The sequence below is a fragment of the Pistacia vera genome, unplaced genomic scaffold (genome assembly GCF_008641045.1).
Source record: "Pistacia vera cultivar Batoury unplaced genomic scaffold, PisVer_v2 Contig979, whole genome shotgun sequence".
Lineage (NCBI taxonomy): Eukaryota > Viridiplantae > Streptophyta > Magnoliopsida > Sapindales > Anacardiaceae > Pistacia > Pistacia vera.
In genome coordinates this window covers 1-22,283 of record NW_022196866.1, presented here as the reverse complement: position 1 = coordinate 22,283, position 22,283 = coordinate 1, and the positions used below count along the sequence as shown (strand labels likewise).

Sequence of the window (22,283 nt, the reverse complement as noted above, 5' to 3'; positions counted from 1 at the left end):
TCTCAAACTTTTTCTACTAAAAAAACAATATTCAATATATTAGTAATTAATAAAATTAAAAACAAGTTTACCAATAAGCGAGTCATAATCAACTTTTTATCATCAAGGTCAATCTTCTTGCTCCAAACAAATCTAAGAGTCAGTTTCTTTCACTAACACTAATCTAACAAAGAATCAATCACAAACAAATCTGAAAGATTAAAAANTTCTTACTTTCTTATACTTAGAAAATGTGAAAGTTATGGGTTGATGATTTTTGGAGGGTGAAGAATGGCGAGAGAGAAGATCAAGATCAAGAAGATTGATAACGTAACGGCCAGGCAAGTCACCTTCTCTAAGAGGAGGCGAGGTCTCTTTAAGAAAGCTGAAGAGCTTTCTGTTCTCTGTGACGCCGAGGTTGCTCTCATCATTTTCTCAGCTACTGGCAAGCTCTTTGAGTACTGCAGCGCCTCCAGGTATTTTCCAATTCCAATTTTTTTTTCTCCATATTAAAATTCCGTACGATAAATCTATAACTTTTCTTCTTGAACTCCACCTATTATTTCGGTCCTTTGTCTTCCCGTGTCTGCGTTTATGCGCTTTCGTCTCTTTGTCGTTGTGTTTGTCCGCGCGTGGGAGAGACTCCTTCAAGTTTTTACTCTTTCCCATTACGTTCGATCTTTCAAGCACCAAGAAATTTTTTTTACAGAAGGGAATAAAGCAACTTCTTTGCTGAAATTCCATGGTCGCTTTCAAAAAAACGTCGTACTTCGGTTCACACTCTCAGACTTGATTAATTCTATGGACTCTTTAGAGTTTATATTAATTAAGAGTGAAAATCCTCACGGCCACTTCCAAGATCTTTGTTATCTCTTCCATTGAATTGCATTTTTAGATTTTCTCGTCAACAGCAGTCTCGCGTCAGACCTTAAACTTTGATTTCTATGGTTGCTTGTTACAGCGGGTTCACAGACTTTGGCGGAGTCTCGATCCCGTTGTGGCTTGTGGGGTGACTTTTCTTGAAATATGAACAGATCGCATAAAATCAACGTCTCAAACATTTTCCTCATATTCTTAATTGACCTATTATTTTGTCATAAAATAACAAAACAAATACCAACATTATAACTTCATCTCTGTATTTGAGCTCAACTACTTTAAATATTCAACGAGTTCAACCATATGATGAATGTACGTACGCCTATATTTAATTATTTAATTGGTGTCAAGGTGAGAAATATAAATTTACATTATAACAATTATGTTATATGTCTTAAGTTAAATATATGAAGTAATTATTTTAGTTTATTTTTCAGGTCACGTTCTAGCTTAATTACATTCCTTATTACGTATCTATAATCTAGGATACTGTTATGGTAGTTAACAAAATAAATATTGTAAAAATATCATTGAGTCAATTGTATAAGTATAAATAGTTTTCGAAAGAACACAGGTTGAGTGAGGATGCATGGGGGATGGGTTAATAGTATTGTATATGTATAATATTTAATTGTTTGTTTGATAATAAGGTTTGAAGTTAAATAATATTGTTAATGATATGAACATATTAATACTTATCATTTCATCAGTAAAATTATAAATAATTTCTGGGTGCATGTTAGGTAGAGTTGTTATTTATTGTGTTTGTTTGTGTATGAAATGGATACAAGATTACAAGTAATCTATGTATGTTTGACAGCAACTTTCCAGACCTATATATTGATGGTTATGAAAATGCTGTTAATTTTTAATTTTTTTTTTAAAAAAAAAAAAATAAGAATTGATGGTTATCATTTCATGATTTAAAAATCTGCCAGTCCTTAGTGAAAAAAAAAATATCATAATTAGGTTAAATAACGAAATGTAAGATATGAAGCAGATCATTCTCATTAAAAAACTGAACAATAATGAATAGTGGTTGAAGCAGATGTTACAAGTTTTATTTTAATTAGCATTTTCTATCTTGATATGAAAGAAGAGGGGAGGAGTAAGTATCAATAGATTCAGTGAATTAAAGTTTTACTTTAACTTTGATATAGTTTTGTTCTAATATTTGAACATTATATTGTCTTGAGTATAACAAATTACGCTCTCATAATTCAGCGAGACTAGCTGGAAATAAAGATAGATTGGCAAAGAATTTTTACTTGTTGATATTCAAAGTTATGGTCGATGGTTAAGCATCTTATGGCAAGCATTAATATTCAAACTTATCATAATTAATGTTCATGAATGTGTCATAAGACCATAAATTTTTATCAAATTTAAAGCCTTTTGAGTTTTTGAGAATGTTGGTGTCGTCCTTATCATTCAAGGTTCCGCATGAAAAGTCCTCTTGTATTTTTGGGTTTCCATAGTGGCAGACAGCCATTTAACTTTCTTGGTTTCAAAGGCTAGCTGATTTGAATAATGACTCTTATCATTTCAATAAACATGATTAAGTTGGTCAGCAAAACCGAGCAGGCCAATAAAGTAATTAACCAAGCTAAAATCAAGCTAGATGTTGGTTTAATTAAGGTGAAAGACTCTAGTTGACCTTCTAAATTAAGCTCGATGTTAGTTCATTTAAGGTGAAAGAGTCTAGCTAAATGACCTTCTAATGAGACTTTTTTATGCAAGGGTTTGAAAATGTTTGGTTGAGTTTTGGGTTGTTTAGCTTGGACATGTATATAATATTTGTAAGTTTTCTAAGCTTGAACTTGAGTTGATCTCATAAGATATATATATATACATATATATATATTATTGAGCTTGAGTTGATCTCATAAGTTATATATATAGTATATATATATATATATATATATATATTATATATATATATATATAATATATATATCTATCTCTTCAATCGGATACCAATTGCTTGGATGCGTTTGAAAGCCTCAAGATGACATGCAAGAAAAAATTCTTTCTATGTTTGTCTTGTTGTCCGTACAAAGGTTCATTTTATGTGGGAAACGACGGGGATCGAACCCGTGCATGGTGGATTCACATTCCACTGCCTTGATCCACTTGGCTACATCCGCCCATATCCCTGCACAGGCTTCAGTCTCTATCTACGATCAAATCCTTTAAATACATAAATAAATAAATAAATGCGCGAATCTATGCTTCTATCTTTCTATTTCAATCGGATACCAATTGCTTGGATGCGTTTGAAAGCCTCAAGATGACATACAGAAAAAATTCTTTCTAGGTTTGTCTTGTGTCTTCGTAACAAAAGGTCCATTTATTGATTGGCGAACGACGGGGATCAAACCCGTGCATGGTGGATTCACAATCCACTACCTTGATCCACTTGGCTACATCCGCCCCTATCCCTGCACAGGTTTCAGTCTCTATCTACAATCAAATCCTATATATATATAAGCTTAATAATAAATTAAATTCTTCTTAAGTGCAAAAGCGAGTCAAGTTCTAATAATTATATATATTGAAGATTGATTGTAACCATGTAAAAATTGTTCAAAATTTATACTGATCTTACATTAGTCATCGATGAGTCTTATATGCATGAATGTGCTTGATTCTCAAGTGCAAAAGCGAGTCAAGTTCTAATAATTATATATGTTGAAGATTGATTGTAACCATGTAAAAATTGTTCAAAATTTAAACTGACCTTACATTAGTCATCGATGAGTCTTATATGCATGAATGTGCTCGATTCTGAACAAGTTGAATTAACTTTCTTTCAATTTAAGCCAAAATTTGTTTGTTTGATTGTAAGTATAAACAAGCTTTTGAGAACTTTCCTTGCATGTGGCCTTGTGAGGGTAAAATGTTGTGGACTTATGTTAGATTGAGTTTGGAGTGAATTCTGATATTACTTTTGAAGAATAGGGCTCCATGGCCTCAAACCAGATTCAATGGGAAATGTCTATTTGTAAGGAAAAATCATGTATATTGACACTTAATTGTAAAAGGTGCTAACATGATTAAGAACTTCTATGATACCATAGAGGTACTACGTCATCTGTATCACTAACCAATATTCTGTTGTTAAATAGTTTTTAAAATTAATAATTCAATCACATTTATGATGAAGATTGATGAGAGAGAATATTTTTAATAGGTGGTGTAAATACATTGGTTGGTTGTATAGATAACTTGGCACCCCTGTGGTATTCTTAATTTTTGTTTTTTGTGTGACTATAGTGAACCAGTAGTTCATTATGTTTCATGACAATATCACTTGTTTTTCCTATTTCTTATTGAGTAACCTGTTTATTAAGGTGATAGTTGTGAACATGATCATTCTTGAGCTGATATAGATGGGTTTTTGGGGAACATTTGTTATATAGTATATATGTGTATTCTTATAATTAATTTGATATTAATCTTATTTCTCAGAGCTGCACGGTTAAACTTCACCTAAATCTCAAACTTATTACTTTGTTGGAAGCATAATTATTGTTGATTGCTATAGAAATACATCAATTCTGAATTCTACCATGAATTTGGGGATCAATATATACATTTCTATAAATTCCTTTGAATTTGATTAACCATATGACATAAATTATCATATAAACTATTACCATGTCTTTATGTTTTCATGGTTAAGTCTCTTGATTGAAATGCATGTCTTAACTTCATATGTTGATTGATGAATAAGAAGTGGTTGCCTTGGCCATTTGATCTGAGCTGTAGTAGTAGATATAAGTATGAATAAATATATTTGCTTTAGCCAAGTTTTCTCCTAAACTGGGATCCTTCTTCATATGTGACTCCACCTCCCTTTGTGGCCTTTCAGTCAATACATCTGAATAACAGAAGCTCTTCTCTTCATCATGTCACGTTGTAAGGGTTTGTTGAAATTCTTCTTTATTCTATTCAGGCCAAAGTGGTTATATCATATTACATCCTTTGTTAATTGTTAGTAACAGAATCTCTAAGGCATGTTGACACTTTTTTACTCTAATTTTACTGTTTGTTCAGATTTTCATTCACTAGAACATAACATTGTGTTATAAAGTTGTTAAATTTAAGGTGAATGAACTTTGTTAGTTAAATAAATTGGATATGACTTTTCATCTCTTGTAAGTTTTCAAATGGCTAGGTTTTCTTGATTTTCACTTAAATTATCAGTCAATATATCAGTTGAATGGTTGTATTATGTTATAACTAATTGCAAATGCTTAAAAATATGGGGTGGATGATGGATGATTGGATGTAATGACAGATAACAAACATGTCATTTGGTGAATAGATAGTTCAGTTAGATTAAAAATCATTATAAGTTTATATAGATCATATATATGATGAATAGGGTTTGATGCCTTCCCGGCTGATGGGATCTTTATTCTAGCAATTAATTTAAACTCCACTTGCCATATATGTTAAGTTACAGTATAGTTTCAAACAGTTCAATGTGCTTTAACTAGTCCTATACATGGCAAATTTTGCTATGAGTTCTGACCTGTCTAACATATTTAGTTTATACATTTCGTTGTGAAGCATGAAGGACACAATTTCAAGGTATAATCTGCATTCTAACAACATCGGAAAGCTTGACCAACTATCGCTTGAACTGCAGGTAATTTATTTGATCAGTTTTGTTAGTTATCATAGCATAACTATGATTGCGATATAAGTTTTAAGAGTTTAAAGGAAAATGACATAGGCATGCCATTAGAATTTCTGAGATGAATTTTCCAAAAGGCTTGGGGTTCACTAATATAACTTTTTAATTAAGCATATTTTTAACTAGTTGAGTATTCAAAAACTGCAATGGAAGAGATTTCCAACTCACTTGCATTGGCTAACTTGGCATCACATATATAAATTTCTTTTTCCCAGTAATTGTCAATCGTTACATATCAGAACTGACTGGCAATTCTATTCTTATATAGCTGGAAAATAGCAACAACATCAGATTGAGCAAGGAAGTTGCTGATAAGAGCCATGAACTACGGTAAATATTTTAATGTAGTTATATTGTCTTTTTACTTTGGTAAATTAGCAAAAATTCCTTTATTATTAATATAACCTTTTATAATAGGCAAATGCGAGGAGAAGATCTTAAAGGATTGAATATAGAGGAATTACAACAACTCGAAAAATTGCTTGAATCAGGACTTGGGCGTGTTCTTGAAACAAAGGTATGTATTTTTTTAAATTTTATTGCAAACTATGTATATATATCTACCATGATTCAAGTAGGTGTTTATATGAGTTTTATTTTCCTTATCAGAGTGAACTGATTATGAACGAGATCTCTTCACTTGAAACAAAGGTTAGAAGACAAATATTTATTTCTATATTTTTTTTCTTTTGGAAAATTTAAATTACTAATCTATGCCTTTTGTTCATGATCTTTCTTACTAATTTAAAGTTAGCAGTCACTGTTTGTGGTAGAAGCAATAGTGTACTAGAAGGATGACAAACAAGTTTCTCCATGAGGATATATTAAATTGAGATCTTCTCAAAGTCAGAGAGGAGATATTCATGGAAATATGAAATTAATGTTTATCTATATTACATGAATCAACTAAATTATGTGGACTTTCACTTTTGAGTGTTTTTATTTTTTATATATTTAATGACTTTAATTTTTTGGCATCAAAATTTTCCACTAAAGATTTTTTTTTTTATAATATTAGCAATTTTCAAATGTACATGCAAATTTTCAGTTTGCATTATAATTTTAAGGACACAGTCATGAGCTATAGCTTAAGTTCTTTAATTTCCATCTAATGGTNATGAATAAGAAGTGGTTGCCTTGGCCATTTGATCTGAGCTGTAGTAGTAGATATAAGTATGAATAAATATATTTGCTTTAGCCAAGTTTTCTCCTAAACTGGGATCCTTCTTCATATGTGACTCCACCTCCCTTTGTGGCCTTTCAGTCAATACATCTGAATAACAGAAGCTCTTCTCTTCATCATGTCACGTTGTAAGGGTTTGTTGAAATTCTTCTTTATTCTGTGCAGGCCAAAGTGGTTATATCATATTACATCCTTTGTTAATTGTTAGTAACAGAATCTCTAAGGCATGTTGACACTTTTTTACTCTAATTTTACTGTTTGTTCAGATTTTCATTCACTAGAACATAACATTGTGTTATAAAGTTGTTAAATTTAAGGTGAATGAACTTTGTTAGTTAAATAAATTGGATATGACTTTTCATCTCTTGTAAGTTTTCAAATGGCTAGGTTTTCTTGATTTTCACTTAAATTATCAGTCAATATATCAGTTGAATGGTTGTATTATGTTATAACTAATTGCAAATGCTTAAAAATATGGGGTGGATGATGGATGATTGGATGTAATGACAGATAACAAACATGTCATTTGGTGAATAGATAGTTCAGTTAGATTAAAAATCATTATAAGTTTATATAGATCATATATATGATGAATAGGGTTTGATGCCTTCCCGGCTGATGGGATCTTTATTCTAGCAATTAATTTAAACTCCACTTGCCATATATGTTAAGTTACAGTATAGTTTCAAACAGTTCAATGTGCTTTAACTAGTCCTATACATGGCAAATTTTGCTATGAGTTCTGACCTGTCTAACATATTTAGTTTATACATTTCGTTGTGAAGCATGAAGGACACAATTTCAAGGTATAATCTGCATTCTAACAACATCGGAAAGCTTGACCAACTATCGCTTGAACTGCAGGTAATTTATTTGATCAGTTTTGTTAGTTATCATAGCATAACTATGATTGCGATATAAGTTTTAAGAGTTTAAAGGAAAATGACATAGGCATGCCATTAGAATTTCTGAGATGAATTTTCCAAAAGGCTTGGGGTTCACTAATATAACTTTTTAATTAAGCATATTTTTAACTAGTTGAGTATTCAAAAACTGCAATGGAAGAGATTTCCAACTCACTTGCATTGGCTAACTTGGCATCACATATATAAATTTCTTTTTCCCAGTAATTGTCAATCGTTACATATCAGAACTGACTGGCAATTCTATTCTTATATAGCTGGAAAATAGCAACAACATCAGATTGAGCAAGGAAGTTGCTGATAAGAGCCATGAACTACGGTAAATATTTTAATGTAGTTATATTGTCTTTTTACTTTGGTAAATTAGCAAAAATTCCTTTATTATTAATATAACCTTTTATAATAGGCAAATGCGAGGAGAAGATCTTAAAGGATTGAATATAGAGGAATTACAACAACTCGAAAAATTGCTTGAATCAGGACTTGGGCGTGTTCTTGAAACAAAGGTATGTATTTTTTTAAATTTTATTGCAAACTATGTATATATATCTACCATGATTCAAGTAGGTGTTTATATGAGTTTTATTTTCCTTATCAGAGTGAACTGATTATGAACGAGATCTCTTCACTTGAAACAAAGGTTAGAAGACAAATATTTATTTCTATATTTTTTTTCTTTTGGAAAATTTAAATTACTAATCTATGCCTTTTGTTCATGATCTTTCTTACTAATTTAAAGTTAGCAGTCACTGTTTGTGGTAGAAGCAATAGTGTACTAGAAGGATGACAAACAAGTTTCTCCATGAGGATATATTAAATTGAGATCTTCTCAAAGTCAGAGAGGAGATATTCATGGAAATATGAAACTAATGTTTATCTATAATACATGAATCAACTAAAGTATGTGGACTTTCACTCTTGAGAGTTTTTATTTTTTATATATATAATGACTTTAATTTTTTGGCATCAAAATTTTCCACGAAAGATTTTTCTGTTTATAATATTAGCAATTTTCAAATGTACATGCAAATTTTCAGTTTGCATTATAATTTTAAGGACACAGTCATGAGCTATAGCTTAAGTTCTTTAATTTCCATCTAATGGTTTGCAATACTTTATATATATATATCAAGGCTCTTTGGTTGAAGACCTCTCCAGTTTGCTTTTGATTATTAAGATACCATAAGTCAAGAGTTCTATCTTGAGTTTTCAACTTGGTACTATTTGCAGGGAGCACAACTATTGGAGGACAATAGACAGCTAAAACAGAAGGTATACGAATTCATTTTGGTGGACTGTTATAATAATTTTATTTATTTCATTTTATTTGAAAATGGCGAGAGATCTTTCAAATTTGGAACAGGTGTCCAACTTGTATAAGGGAAAAAGCCTCGTCCTAGCTGATTCAGAAATCGCAATTCAGGAAGAAGGGTTGTCATCAGAATCTGCTACTAATATTTGCAGCTGCAGCAGCGGCCCGCCTATAGAGGATGACAGTTCTGATACTTCTCTCAAATTAGGGTGAGCTTAATTATCAGTATAGGGTCATGCATATGTAAATGAATCTTATCTCCCAATTCAATAGTTTAAGCTTATCACAATGTTTCTGCATTTTGATAAAAGAGATGAGAGTGAGAAAGCAACCTTATATTGATACAATAATTAATGCGAAGTCAACATGCAAGGGTACTGCTGGACATTTTTAATTTTCTTTTGATCAATTTTGCTTCTTCGACTATTCTGTAGGCTTCCCTTCTCTTGCTGAATTTGAGAAGACAAGTGGATTCTCGCAATAAATAAAGCTGGACCAATGTCATCTTGAAAAGTTGTGATTTATTATGTAGTAGTAGTACTGTAAAAACGATTGACCTTCTTGTGGATTCTTCTATCTCATCTTGGCTGGTGGTGGGTGCCGGTGCCACTGCCATATGTGTGATGGTGTATGTTTGCATATAAGTAATTATGATTGGCATACTCAAGGCCTAAGACAGGAGAAAGGTATTTAAGAGTATTGCAAACCTTCAATAAAGAAATATCGTGTTATAAATTTACTTTGTTTTCATAATACTTCAGAGTTCATGGGCAGCCATATCATAGGTTTCTTATTTATTATTACAGGATGGCAAAACTTTGATGCGTAAACCTAGCTAAGCGAAAGAACTTTTTTTCTCTCTCAATTATTTTGTTTCAGTGAAATATTGTTGAAAAAATAAATTCTATAATTGGGTTTATTTTTTAAGCTTGTTTATCTTTTACTTTCTTTGACTCATTTACATTTGAAAATTGAAACATAGAGAGGGGACATATTGTTGGAGTAGGTATCTTGGAGTCAATCAATTATTATAGAATTGACTCTTTGTAATAACGTATATTAATCAATAAAATACGTTTTTTATTATATCATGTAAATTATAATTGATGTATTAATATATATCCTTAGGATGGTAGAATCATGACGAGGGTATCAAGTGTTTCAAATCTTGATAGTGAGAACCCTATAATTACATATGATGACCATTTTAGAAATACTTGTAGTTCTAGTATTATTCTGACCAAAGACACAGATAATGCGGTAAGATTATCATAGAGTTGAATGACCCTGTTGAAAAGAGTGATTGATCTTACCTGTCAAGGTTGTTTATTGATAATCTAGTATAACACATGGGTGCTTGTTGTAGGCAAATTCACTAGACAAACTCACTAGAGGATTCCATATAGAAAGTAACCCTAGTGTCTATGGAACAAATCCTCTAACGAATTATGGTGCATATGATCCTTAGACTTGAGATCACCGGAGTGCCTTGTATACCGATTAGTGTAGTTTGACACTAGCCTAACATATTTCTATTTCAAGTTATCAATACGGTAGTGATTGGTTACATCGAGGAGTGTATCAAGATTATGGTGGATCAATAGATGATTCATCACTCCCTAGTATAGAAGAAGTTATTTCACGGCGTAATTCAGTGAATGACAATGGTACTAAAGCTATGGTCACAGTGGGATTGAGTTGTTGCTCAATCTAATTTATTATTCCGATCATTGGTCCAGTAACTGAATATAAAGACATCGAGAATAACTGAGGTTGACACTATTTATGTATCTCAGCCTCGATGAGATAACAGATGATGAAGGATTTGATTGTACGGTAACCATATCGTTGATAGGTAGCCGTTTTGCTGAATCCGAATCTATCGAGTGGCCATGATGTTTTGCTAGGGGTCAATCTTGATTTGTGTGTAGTGAAACGATTGATTGGTGTCAATCGCGATACTATTCACTGCCGATATGATAATGAGCCTACGAGTTACGCACTTAAAAAACAGTTTAAGGATGGTAATTTTGGAAGGATATATTTGTCTTTTAGACGAATGAACATATTGGTAATTTTGCTGTGTAATTAAATTTACTCAGGTTTTAGCCTATGTCCAATTTTATTATTAGAGTAATTTAGCAAAATTACAAATTTAATTATTAGAGTTAATATTAATATTTAAGTGAATAATTAAATAGAGACTAATTTTTTTATTCCACATAAGTTTTGATTGTTGCTAAACTTTGGAGGTGGAATGGAAATTTGCCTCATTATATAAATGAAGCAAAGACATGGGAAAGCTTTTTGAGAAGAGAAAAATTCTTTTCTCTTCTGTACACCCATTCTTCCAATCACTTGACTCCTTAAAGCCAAGAATTAATTCTAGCAAAATTAATTCTTGGTTATTGGTGTACTGTCTTCGTGTGGACGATGTGAGTTCGATTTCATTCTTAAATCGGTAGCGAGATTGCATTCAAAGAAATTGACGAAGCCTCCAATCACTGGTATGATCTAATCATTGTATAGTTCTACATTGTTTCAATATATATATATATATATATATATATATATCAGACCTTGATCTTGGCGAAATTAGAGTAATCGATGGGCAAAATTTTTTTGTTTTTCCGCTGCCTTTGTTCATCGATTTACTATAATCATTCACTTGTTACTATATTTTTTAATGGATAATAATTAAACTAATAATAACCATTAAAATAAAAGAAGTTTTATTATGGTTTTTCAGTACCCTCTCTAAACTTGTTCTGTGACATCGAGCCAATTTTTCATCCGTGCAAAGTTCTTGTACTTATGTGGCTTGGTAAAAATATCGGTAATTTAATCTTGTGTTTCCACATACTCCACTCATATTTATTTTCTTTCAATAGAGTCTCTTCTGCAGTGATAGCGAGTATCTATGTGCTTACTTCAGTCATGAAAGACTAGATTCTTTGCTAAAGCAATCGCAAACTTGTTGTCAACATAAATGGTTGTTGGCTCTTCTTGTGATATATTCAACTCATTTAGTAAGTTTCACAGCCAAATTGCATGCAATTGCATGAGGTGGCAGCAACATACTCGGCTTCACAGGAAAAAACATGACAATTGGTTATTTCTTTGACATCCAAATAAAAACATTGTTTCCCATGAAAAATATGAATCCAATGGTACTCTTTCTATCATCAATGTCTTCAACTCAATCGTTATCACTATATCCAAGGAGTTTGTATTCATTTGAAAATGAATAGAACAATCCAAAGTTGATTGTACTTTTAAGGTAACGAACGATTCTCTTTGTAACCTTGAAAATGAGTTGTTGTTGGGATTTCCATATAGTGACTAAACTAACCTAACAACATATAGAATGTTAGGTCTGATACACGTCAAATAGCGCAAGCTTCCAACTAGGCTCTTGAAGAGAGTTAGATCTACTTTTTCTCTTTCATCATGCTTGAATAGTTTGAACTCCACACTCTATCGTTGTGCTTATAGGATTGCAATCATGCATCTTAAATTTCTTAAGGATCTCCTTTGTGTAGCATTAATGAGAGATGAAGACGTCATATCCCCTTTGCTTCGATGCCAAGATAGTATGGCATGAGCCCAATATCAGTCAAAAAATTTTGGACATTGCTTTCTTGAATTCTTTAAACAAGCTTGAGCTGCTTCCGATAAAGATCAAATCATCCACATACAAGCACATGATCAAAACATCTCCGCTCTTGACCTTAACATAAAGAGCTTGCTTATAAGGATATTTGGTAAAACCGTTCTCTTGAAAGAACCTACCAATAGGACTATTCCATGCCCAAGGTGTTTGTTTCTATCCACATAGAGCTTTGTTCAACTTCAAAACCTTGTGTTCTTGCCTTTTCATTTCATGGTCCAACAATTGTTCAATGTATACTTCTTCTTCAAGTACTCCAATATGGAAAATAAACTTTCCATCTATCTGATGAATCTTCCACTTATTTTGAGTTGCCAAAGAAATGAGTAATTGTATAGTTTCTAAGCGAGCAATGTGAACAAATACCTCATCATAGTCAATGCCAGTTCTTATCATTTTGCTGCGAGCCTCACTTTGTATCTTTAAATCTCTCCTTTCGCATTTTTCTTTGTTTTGTAAACCTATTTAACCCCTATTGTCTATTATCATTTAAGAAGTGAAGCAAGTTCTTATGTGTAAATCGTCACAGTTGCTTTGATTTCTTCATCCATTACACCTTCCCACTTCTTGATTTGGAAATTCACAGGTTCACAATCGACAAAGAGACATAAAAAAGTGATGTTTTCTTACTGTTCAGTTAGTTCATAAAGATCTCACAAGCTTCTAGTGGATTGCACAACCATTTCATTCTAACTCCACGATGATGATAATGATGATGAGTGTGAACTTATTGCAGGTGAAGTTGATGAGGTGGCCAACTTGACAGGCTATTCGCAAGTGTACGAAATCGTGCAAGTAATAAAACTCGAGTAAACGAGTGTTGAATCCCAAGAAAACTACCTACCAAGTACCAAACTAGTATATTTTATTGTTATTTAATGAAACAGAATTTTAAGAATGAATTAATGAAAAATAAAACAAACTAAAAAGTAAACAAATGTAGAATTGTATTAATACTCTGGTAAAAAGATCATTAAAACTAAACCTAGGGCATAGATTTCACATCAATTTAATTCTATGCATTGACAATTATTGCTAACCTAATTAAGCTTATTCTAAAGGCCCAACTCCCCAATTTCACTAACTTTTTCTCGAAAAATTAGCGAATTAACCCTTAAGCAACAATCCAAAATATCTGTAAAGTAGATTTAGAAGCTAAGAGAATATTAAGTCCTATAGAATTTACAAGAGCTTCATAGATCGCGGTAACCTATCTCTAGCGTTCGCTCAAATGGTTTTATTACCTTAGACTAATTAGGTTTCATCTCTCGATATCAACCCAACTCATAAAATCATTCAACTCTCGGGCCCTTAAGAATTGAAAGCATTACACACAATAATAAAACTTAGAATTAATGCTCAATTAAAACTAACAACAATAAAGTCAATACATATTCATAAATTAGGCTACATCTTTAGCCCTAGAAAAGAAGTTTAGTTCATAATTGCAGTAATAAAAACAACTATTATATTAACAAACATGAGTTCAAGAAAAAAAAATAGAAAAACTTCTCTAATTGGTGAATAAAAACTGCAAGAACTCCGATCTCCAAAATAGTAGCCACTCTCTCTTTTTCTAATCTTCCTAAGAACTAAATAAAGACTGTTATTTATAGTTGTAGGGTTTGGAGGTTAATTAGGGAAGAATTAAATGCCTTAAACTATTTAGATTCGGACTCAGAAAATACAATAACCCAAACAGGCCCATGATCCATCGTTGCGGCGATCATTCTTTCTATCCCACAAGTTTGGAATCTTCAGAATTTGGCAAAGTCATCAACACAAACTTTGTATCTCTCTAAATAAGCTTTCCAACGCCATAAGAATCATCAAATTCCAATTTCTACAGCTCAAGTTATGATAAAAATATCGAAACATGCTCATCTTGACAAATTTCCAAGTCATCTTCAACACATCACAACTTTCTCATTTCAACTCCGATTCTCGTATCGTTTGTTCTTACTCGTCACGAATTCCATCAACATTATTCTTGTTCATTCAAATATCATTTTTAACCTGAAAATACTCAAAATACACCCCGTGATCCCATAAAAGGTATTTATGAAATAATTTACTCAAATTTCATAAATTAAACACCTTTTTTCACAAATAATCAAATTGAATCACCAACAAAATATGTATTTTCAAGCTCTTATCACAGCTCTTATTGTTCATCACTCATTTGCTCCACCAGTGGTTGCTCATCTTTCCTTTCAAACAAAGGAAAAAAGTTGCAGTATTAATTACAAATATCATAATTCCAAGTGCTTTCTTCATTAAACTCAACATCACGACTAATGATTGTCTTCACTATGCTTGGATTATATAGCTTGTACCTTTTGGAGTTTGTATCATAACCAATGAGAATGAACTTCTCACTTCTATCATCAAGCTTGCTCATTTTCTCCTTTGGTATATGTACATAACCTATACTTCCGAAAACTCTTTGATGGGAAATTCCAGGTTTTCTCCCACTCTACGCTTCTATTGTGGTGTTCTTTTCCACACACTCGCCTTGGTGATTGATTTGACAAGTAGATCGCACACACCATAGTTTTTGCCCAAAATTCTTTTGGCATTTCCTTGCTTTTGAGCATGTTACAAGCTATATTGAGGATGATTATATTCTTCTTTTATGCCACACCATTTTGTTGAGGAGATCTTGGAACTGCCAAGGGTTGAAAATTTCCATTGGTTTCATCTAAATCTTAAAACTTTTTAGATGTGAACTCTCCACCTTGATCAGATCTTGTGACATTGATCTTAAGTCCACTTTCTTTCTCGACAGTAGCTTTGAACTTCTTGAAAACTCCAAATATTTCTGACTTTTGCTTTAGAAAATACACCCAAAAATTTCTTAAGGTCTGCTTGAGAGTCTTTGTTTTTCTACTGGCTTTGAGAGGTTTTTAATTAGACTAGTTTTGAAGTGTTCTAAGACCATTACTTGCTAGATTTTTTATGCACTGGTTTTAACTGGCTTAAAAACCTCCCAAAACCAGTGTAATGTATTTTTGAGGGGTCTATAAAACACCCCAAATCGAGGTATTTTGGTTGGTTTTAAAATTTTATTCCACAAATACTCTATCCACTATAAAACTATCCCAATTATATCCAAAAAAAAAATTTAACCATATTATATGCATCTCCAACCATATTAAATAAAAAATAATTTTAAGCAATCATAAAAAAAAAAAAAAAAATTATTAAAATCTCATTTCTAGATGCTTTCTTGGAGAAGTGAAGCTATCATTTTTTAATCATTCCAAATGCTGCAAAGAATGGCGAAGAAGGATAAGGAGATTTTTTTACATTTGAAGTTATAAAATACTAATAAGTAGAAAACAGATAAAAAACCCTTAACTTGTAATTGAAAAAACAAAATTCCCAAGTACTGGTTAAAGTTAAGGTATTTTTATGGGCATACATGTAAATTTATCATTTTAAAAAGCTGTCAGAACCACTGGAAAATAAACTCTTAAGCACAGGTTTAAAAATCGCTACAGTAATTTGTCTTCAAAACCGCTACTTTGGTTTACCCTCATAACCACTACCATGAAACTCCCAAGTAGACCCTTAAGAAATCATTGATAAAGAGAAGGATGTAGTTACTTTTACCAAGGGAAATTGACTTCATTGTTCCACACATATCAATATAACCCTATCACTTCATCTTCTCCTTCCCGTTGCAGCATCTTTCCCACCCCTACCTTCCCTCCCTATTGCAGCACCTTCCTACCTCCATTTTGTCCCCATCACCTCACACCCCACCCCGAGATTTCCTTCCCTGTTGCAAGCCCATCTGTCACACATCCATCCCACCTCAACCCACCCTACGCCTCACCTCACTTCACCTCAAGATTTAGCTCACCTTATTGTCACTGCCCTAGTATTCAATCAAGCAACCCACCTAATGAGTTGATTGGAGACTTGTTTTTTTTTTTTTTTTAGAAAAAGATTCTTGTACTGGAGTTTGTCATAACGGTTGCTTATTGTTATTGAGGGATTTTACATGGGTTTAAGAATTTTCGACTGTGGGAGAACATAGGGGCTTTTGATTAAAAGACCATCTCAATTTTAAATTTAATTAAAAGGCTATCAAGTTTCTAACTCTTAACTAAATAGCCTTATTTTTTATTAAGAGTAATTAAACACGATTAAACACTAATTATGTTTTAATTAGGACTAATGAAGTATTGACTAATCTTTTAAAAACTATACTTTATCCCCAAAAACCCAAAATTGTTGCAAAGAAACCAAAACCCAAAACATCATTTGCCTCGTCCCTCCCGCCATTAATGTCGGAACTCCCCTCCCTGGTTGCTGTTTCTTCTTAGCAAAACTGAAGATCTTCTTCTTCCTCCACACCTTCTTCTTCCTCCTCCATTAACATCTTCTCCGCCGAAGATCCACCTCCTCCTCCTCCTGACATTTCGTCCAGGTATGTATATCTCCTATTTGCATTTTATATTTCTATTTACAAAGATTTAATGATGACTTGGGTTTGGGTTATGATTTTGATTTAGTGGTTTAGGTTCTTGGGTTGTGTTTGATGTAATGCAAGTTGAAATGAGTGAAAGTTGTTGATGATTTTCTTGCATTGTGAGACCATTTATGGTCAACCACCTCATTCTCCCGACGCCTCGGCAAATTAGTACTTGCTATATCGGTTTGCCAATTAGGTGGAGGCGTACGAACCTCAGTATCCACCTTTTCATCCTCCTCCTCCCTCTCGCCAAATGCGGCTTCAACCTCAACCACATGCTCAACCAGTGGCCCTGTAGCTGTAGTCAAATGCATTACCCCTTCTAGGTCCCCATTAAGTGGTCTATCCCCTCATCTATTACATCATCCAGTGGTATGAACGATGTAATATACTTCGCTTCCAATTCACCCCTAGTAAAGGTGATGAAGGGACAAACGACTCCTTATAATAAGAAAAAAAATCAATCAAATTTAAGCCACATTTAAAAGCAAATGCATATTCAAAGATTAATCCTTTAATCTTACCCGAGCCACTTGAATTTTCATTTCTATTTTGTCATGTCCCAATAGGCACACTTCTTGGTGTGCCACCGTAACATCCTAGGAAATTATGGTGACTCATCCGAAGTCTCCTTCCGCCTCCTACCTTAGCCAAGATAGAGACAACCTCATAAATCCAAACATACATTGTAAAAAAATAATTCATATCATAATTAAAACACATATAATTAGGGATGTTCAAAAGAACCGATTGGAACCGGAACCAGAACCGGAACCGAAACCGGTGGGTATCCAGGGTTTGGTTCTGGTTCCTACCCGTAACCGGCTGTCAACGCGTAGGTTCTAGTTCCAAATTTTTGAAACTGTTACTGTGCAGTTCCGGTTCCTGTAGTTAGGAATTGGAACCGGGAACCGAGACTAATATAAAATAAAATTAAAGAGTAAGGGGGTTAATAAAAACTTTTGTAGAAAAAATAATGTGAATACATTTATATTTATATTTCATAACATTTAAAGTAAGTTGGTTTGACTTTTGAGAATCTACCTTTACAAAGTAATAGAGTTTGTAATTTGTAATTTGTAATTTTGTTTTTGTTAACAAGTGCTAAGTGTGGCGGTGGGGGGGGTATTTGTAAGTTTTTAAGGGTTTTTTAACCATTTTAAAAACTTTTGGGGGTAATAAATTTTATAGGGTACCCAGAATCGGAACTGAAACCGTTGTTACAGGTTTCGATTCTGGGTGCCTAGGAACCAGAATCGTAGGTTCCGGTTCCAAATTTCAAGGAACCGTCGATTCCGGTTTCGATTCCTTCAAAAAATGCATATTACCTAGAACTAAACACCCCTACATATAATACAAAAACCATAACAAAAAACTATTAATATTACTTGCATTGCCCATGGGAAGCCAAACAATGGTTAGCTGAAATGATAACCTTCCCCACGGATAAGCATTAAAGAACTCCTAGTTGCTTGTGAACTGCACCTAATCCAGAATCCAGATTGATGGCTTTTGTTGAGTCATAAGCCATCATGATGGAATGCAAGAACCATAGTAGCCACATCCTAAACTTGTTCGAAGAGGTATCCCTTTATTCTCCTAACCTATCCTCTAAATCACATGCTGTAATAAACGGTTGCCCCCCCCAAAAACTTTCGAACAAAGGTTTTGGCTATCCTACTCTTCTGTATTATCTCTTCCTCTTCCGCTTCTAGAAATGCCCCACATCGTAGGCCTGTCCTCAAGGCAAATTCCATCATCCCAAAACGTAGTGGCTTCCCATCCACCACAAACCACATTTCATTTCTTTTTTTTTTCTTTTAACTGAGTACATCAATATATAATATACTGTCTGCCCCTAGAACACCTTATTCCAATTCTCTGCTATGTCTAGTAAATGACTGAAATAACTATCTTTGAATCGGTCCATACCCCTCTTTTGTCCACCTAAAATCTCTTTTATTCTCGTAAACATTTGCTAGCTCAACCTAATTGTCACCCTCGCGGGGAAGTGTGATATCCTATCAATTACAACCTCCAACCCATACTCTTTATAATTTATGCTTCGGCAACACTATGCAATCGATATAAACTAAATATCAGCAAAAGAAAAAACCAAAACAACCAATAGGTTGTCAGTCTAGGGGATATGGCTTTGAGGGTATCGAGGAGTGGGTGTTTTGGCTTTGAGATGACTGGGCAAGCCAATGTAGGCCTTATAGAGGCTGTTGTGGCAGGATCGATGGCTGGAAATGGCATTGCAGGGCAGCCCTTAGCCCCCCTATTCCACCCCCTCCTACCATCCCCAGCTCTCTAACCTCCTACAAACAACCTCCCTATGGCCACCCTTGTCTTCCCTCATCCTCTGGAACCCAAAAACAGACACTCCCTCGATGCCCACCAACTGCTCGACAAAATGCCACAACCACCTTAACAACCAACACCAACTAAATATCCCCCAAATTGGTACCAATAAACAATTTTTTCATAAAATAGTAAGAAATGTACCTATTCTTCCTCCTCCTCGGTGGCATTTGCACTGGCATCCTCGTCTTCAGACACATTTACTTAGCCTGCTATCTGTTCTTTTGTTGTTGGCATGTCCTCTGCCGGTAGAGCAACTTCACTCATTGAAAGCTCCATCAGAACCTCTTCTTCTACAACCTTTGAACAGCCGCCGGACTCTACAATTTGGAGTGGGGCTGGGTTTTACTTAGATTTGTTAATGTTAGCCATGGTTTGTTTGTGTAATTAACAGAGAAACGAAAATCTAAAGAGCAAAGATTTTCTAGAAAATGGGAACGAAAATCGCTTAAAATCGTAAGAGAGAAGTCGGGTGTTTTCGTCAGTTGCTTATTTTGGGTTGTGTCTATCGATTAAGCAGTTTTGAATGGGGGGTCGTTTTTTAATTTTCAAAATTTACACCAATTTCCGTTAATTATACTATTACCCATATATTTTTAAATCTTTTCAGTCTAACCATTTTTGCATGTTTAGTCATTCTTAAGTGTGCCACATCAATTTTTCAAAGTTAAAAAAAAATGCAAAATCATATCAAGGTGATTTTCTTAAATGCAAACTTGGGAGGTCATGACAGTTAAATTTTCTTGAGAATATAATAGAGAGGATTTAAGTTTACCGAAAGAAATTTACTTGGTCTAGAAATAAAGGAATGAAAGGAGGAAAAAGATTGGGTTTGAATGTTTTGAATTGATAAAGAAAAAATTAGAGGAAATAAAGAGTTGGGTTTCAGAATCATATAGAATTATAGAGAAAAAACAAATTGGAAAAGAGAGGAATATCACTATCAGAACAACTACTAGGTACTTTGGCGGTTCGCTTGAGACTCTTGGATATATTACTCAAGAGAACATGAGTTCAAATTCCTACTATTACTAATAAGAGGTAGCCATTGGAGGCTTACTTGGTTGTTAACTTCAGGGCCTCATGAGACTAATTAAGGTTCGCACAAGTTGACCCGGACACCCTTAGATAACAAAAAAAAAAAAAAAATATCACTATCAGGCTGCATATGGTTAGGGCACTAAGAAGATTACTCCGACAATCTACCTTTTAATCCAGTCATTAACTTGTTTGGTTTAGCAGGTAATATGAGAGGTGATATAAGGGTTATGTGATTACTGACTTATAAAGTGGTATTTTAAGATTACTGTGATAATTCTATTTTTGTTTCCAATTTTACCCTTACTCCAGTCATTACCTTGTTTGGTTTAGCAGGTAATATGAGAGGTGATATAGGGGTTATGTGATTACCGACTTAGAAAGTGGTATTTTAAGATTATCGTGATAATCCTATTTTTGTTTCCAATTTTACCCTTAGTTAATAAAAATTTCAAACACAAATGCCCTCTTTTTGATGTCAATTAACAATTAACTCAACTTGTTGAATGACTTCTTTAACCTCGTTAATTAATTATATGGACAAAAATGCCTTATATATATCTTGTAATGGGCATTTTAGTAAAATAATATAGTATTTTGTAATTATTGTCAATCAAACACATTGATTATTTATACAACCCACACAAACCAAACACAATAATAATTTATACCCATTAATCTTCAAAGTTATCTATCTTATTGGTAATCATATCTTTTTTATAATGAAACGTTATCAAAACCAAACGCCCTGGGTGGTGTTGATATTTTTTTGGGGGTTGAAATGGCGATGAAAAAAATATGATGAAAAAAATATCAAAAGTTTAAGAACACAAAAGTTTTTTAGTTTGAATTTTTTTAAAGATAAAGGATAACCTACTATTTTAACTATTAAAATTACTTAAATAACCTTTTTCCATTAACAGTGTTATAAGGTAAGCTAATGATGTGAGGTTACGTGTTACCTAATCATCTTTGATTATTTTCTATACACCGTTAAACATTGAAACCTCAGGGGAGGTCCATGTAGTTAACCCTTTATTTAAAAAAAAAAAAAAAAGAAGAAGAAGAAGAAGAAGTGAGGGGCAATGAGTGAGACCAAAATAATACGGGCTGAAATGAAAAATATCAATTTTCTCTGTCACAAAGGGCTACACATTTCACAAATAAATAACCACGCCTAAACACCCACGCGCCAAAGCAAATTTATGACCCCTTCATCGAAAATGAGACACAAGGGTGTAAATCAATCTATAGACTCGCGTGGAAGAGCCACTTCGCCCTGCACAATCAATACGCAACAAATGGGATAAAAATCTTTTCTTCCCTGTGTTTTTGGTCTACGTATCGAAGGGATTACGTTTTCAAAAACTATCAAATACGCCCCCAGTTTAACAAACGTTTTTCACACCGAATTTTCTGTTTCTACATAATAACAAAAACGCTCTTCAACTAAAATAACACATTAGCCTTTTTAAATTTTTAATAATATCAAATATAAACAAGTAACCACAACGGAATTCATAAATTTATAGTAAATCATTCACACATTTTCTCTCACTAAATTCAATTCAAATCAAACTAAACCCTAAATTTCTTGGAATTTGTTTTGTTGATGCGGTGAGAAATTATAGACGTTGCATTGAGGTTATTTTCTTAATTACTTGGGGAAAGATTTAATCAAAATGATAAAGGGTTTCGACTGAAGTTTATATCACACTGCTTAAATGTGCATTTATCAAAATAATAA

The 22,283-nt window shown here is 33.2% G+C and overlaps 1 protein-coding gene across 1 annotated transcript; it reads left to right on the top strand.

The window, feature by feature from the left end:
- The first annotated feature begins 231 nt into the window (after positions 1-231).
- Positions 232-9,194, top strand: LOC116121412 (MADS-box protein AGL24-like). The gene is made up of 11 exons (XM_031407370.1): positions 232-455; positions 5,437-5,515; positions 5,832-5,893; positions 5,981-6,080; positions 6,173-6,214; positions 7,539-7,610; positions 7,927-7,988; positions 8,076-8,175; positions 8,268-8,309; positions 8,900-8,941; positions 9,033-9,194. The coding sequence occupies exons 1-11, from the start codon at positions 271-273 to the stop codon at positions 9,192-9,194; spliced, it is 948 nt and encodes a 315-aa protein (XP_031263230.1). The 5' UTR covers positions 232-270.
- Positions 9,195-22,283: the final 13,089 nt, after the last annotated feature.

Excerpts from the sequence above, each read along its gene's own strand:
- LOC116121412 (XM_031407370.1), top strand. The coding sequence starts at position 271 with ATGGCGAGAGAGAAGATCAAGATCAAGAAGATTGATAACGTAACGGCC. Across the intron at positions 456-5,436 it reads GAGTACTGCAGCGCCTCCAG|CATGAAGGACACAATTTCAA; the intron begins GTATTTTCCAAT and ends TTCGTTGTGAAG. Across the intron at positions 6,081-6,172 it reads GGCGTGTTCTTGAAACAAAG|AGTGAACTGATTATGAACGA; the intron begins GTATGTATTTTT and ends TTTCCTTATCAG.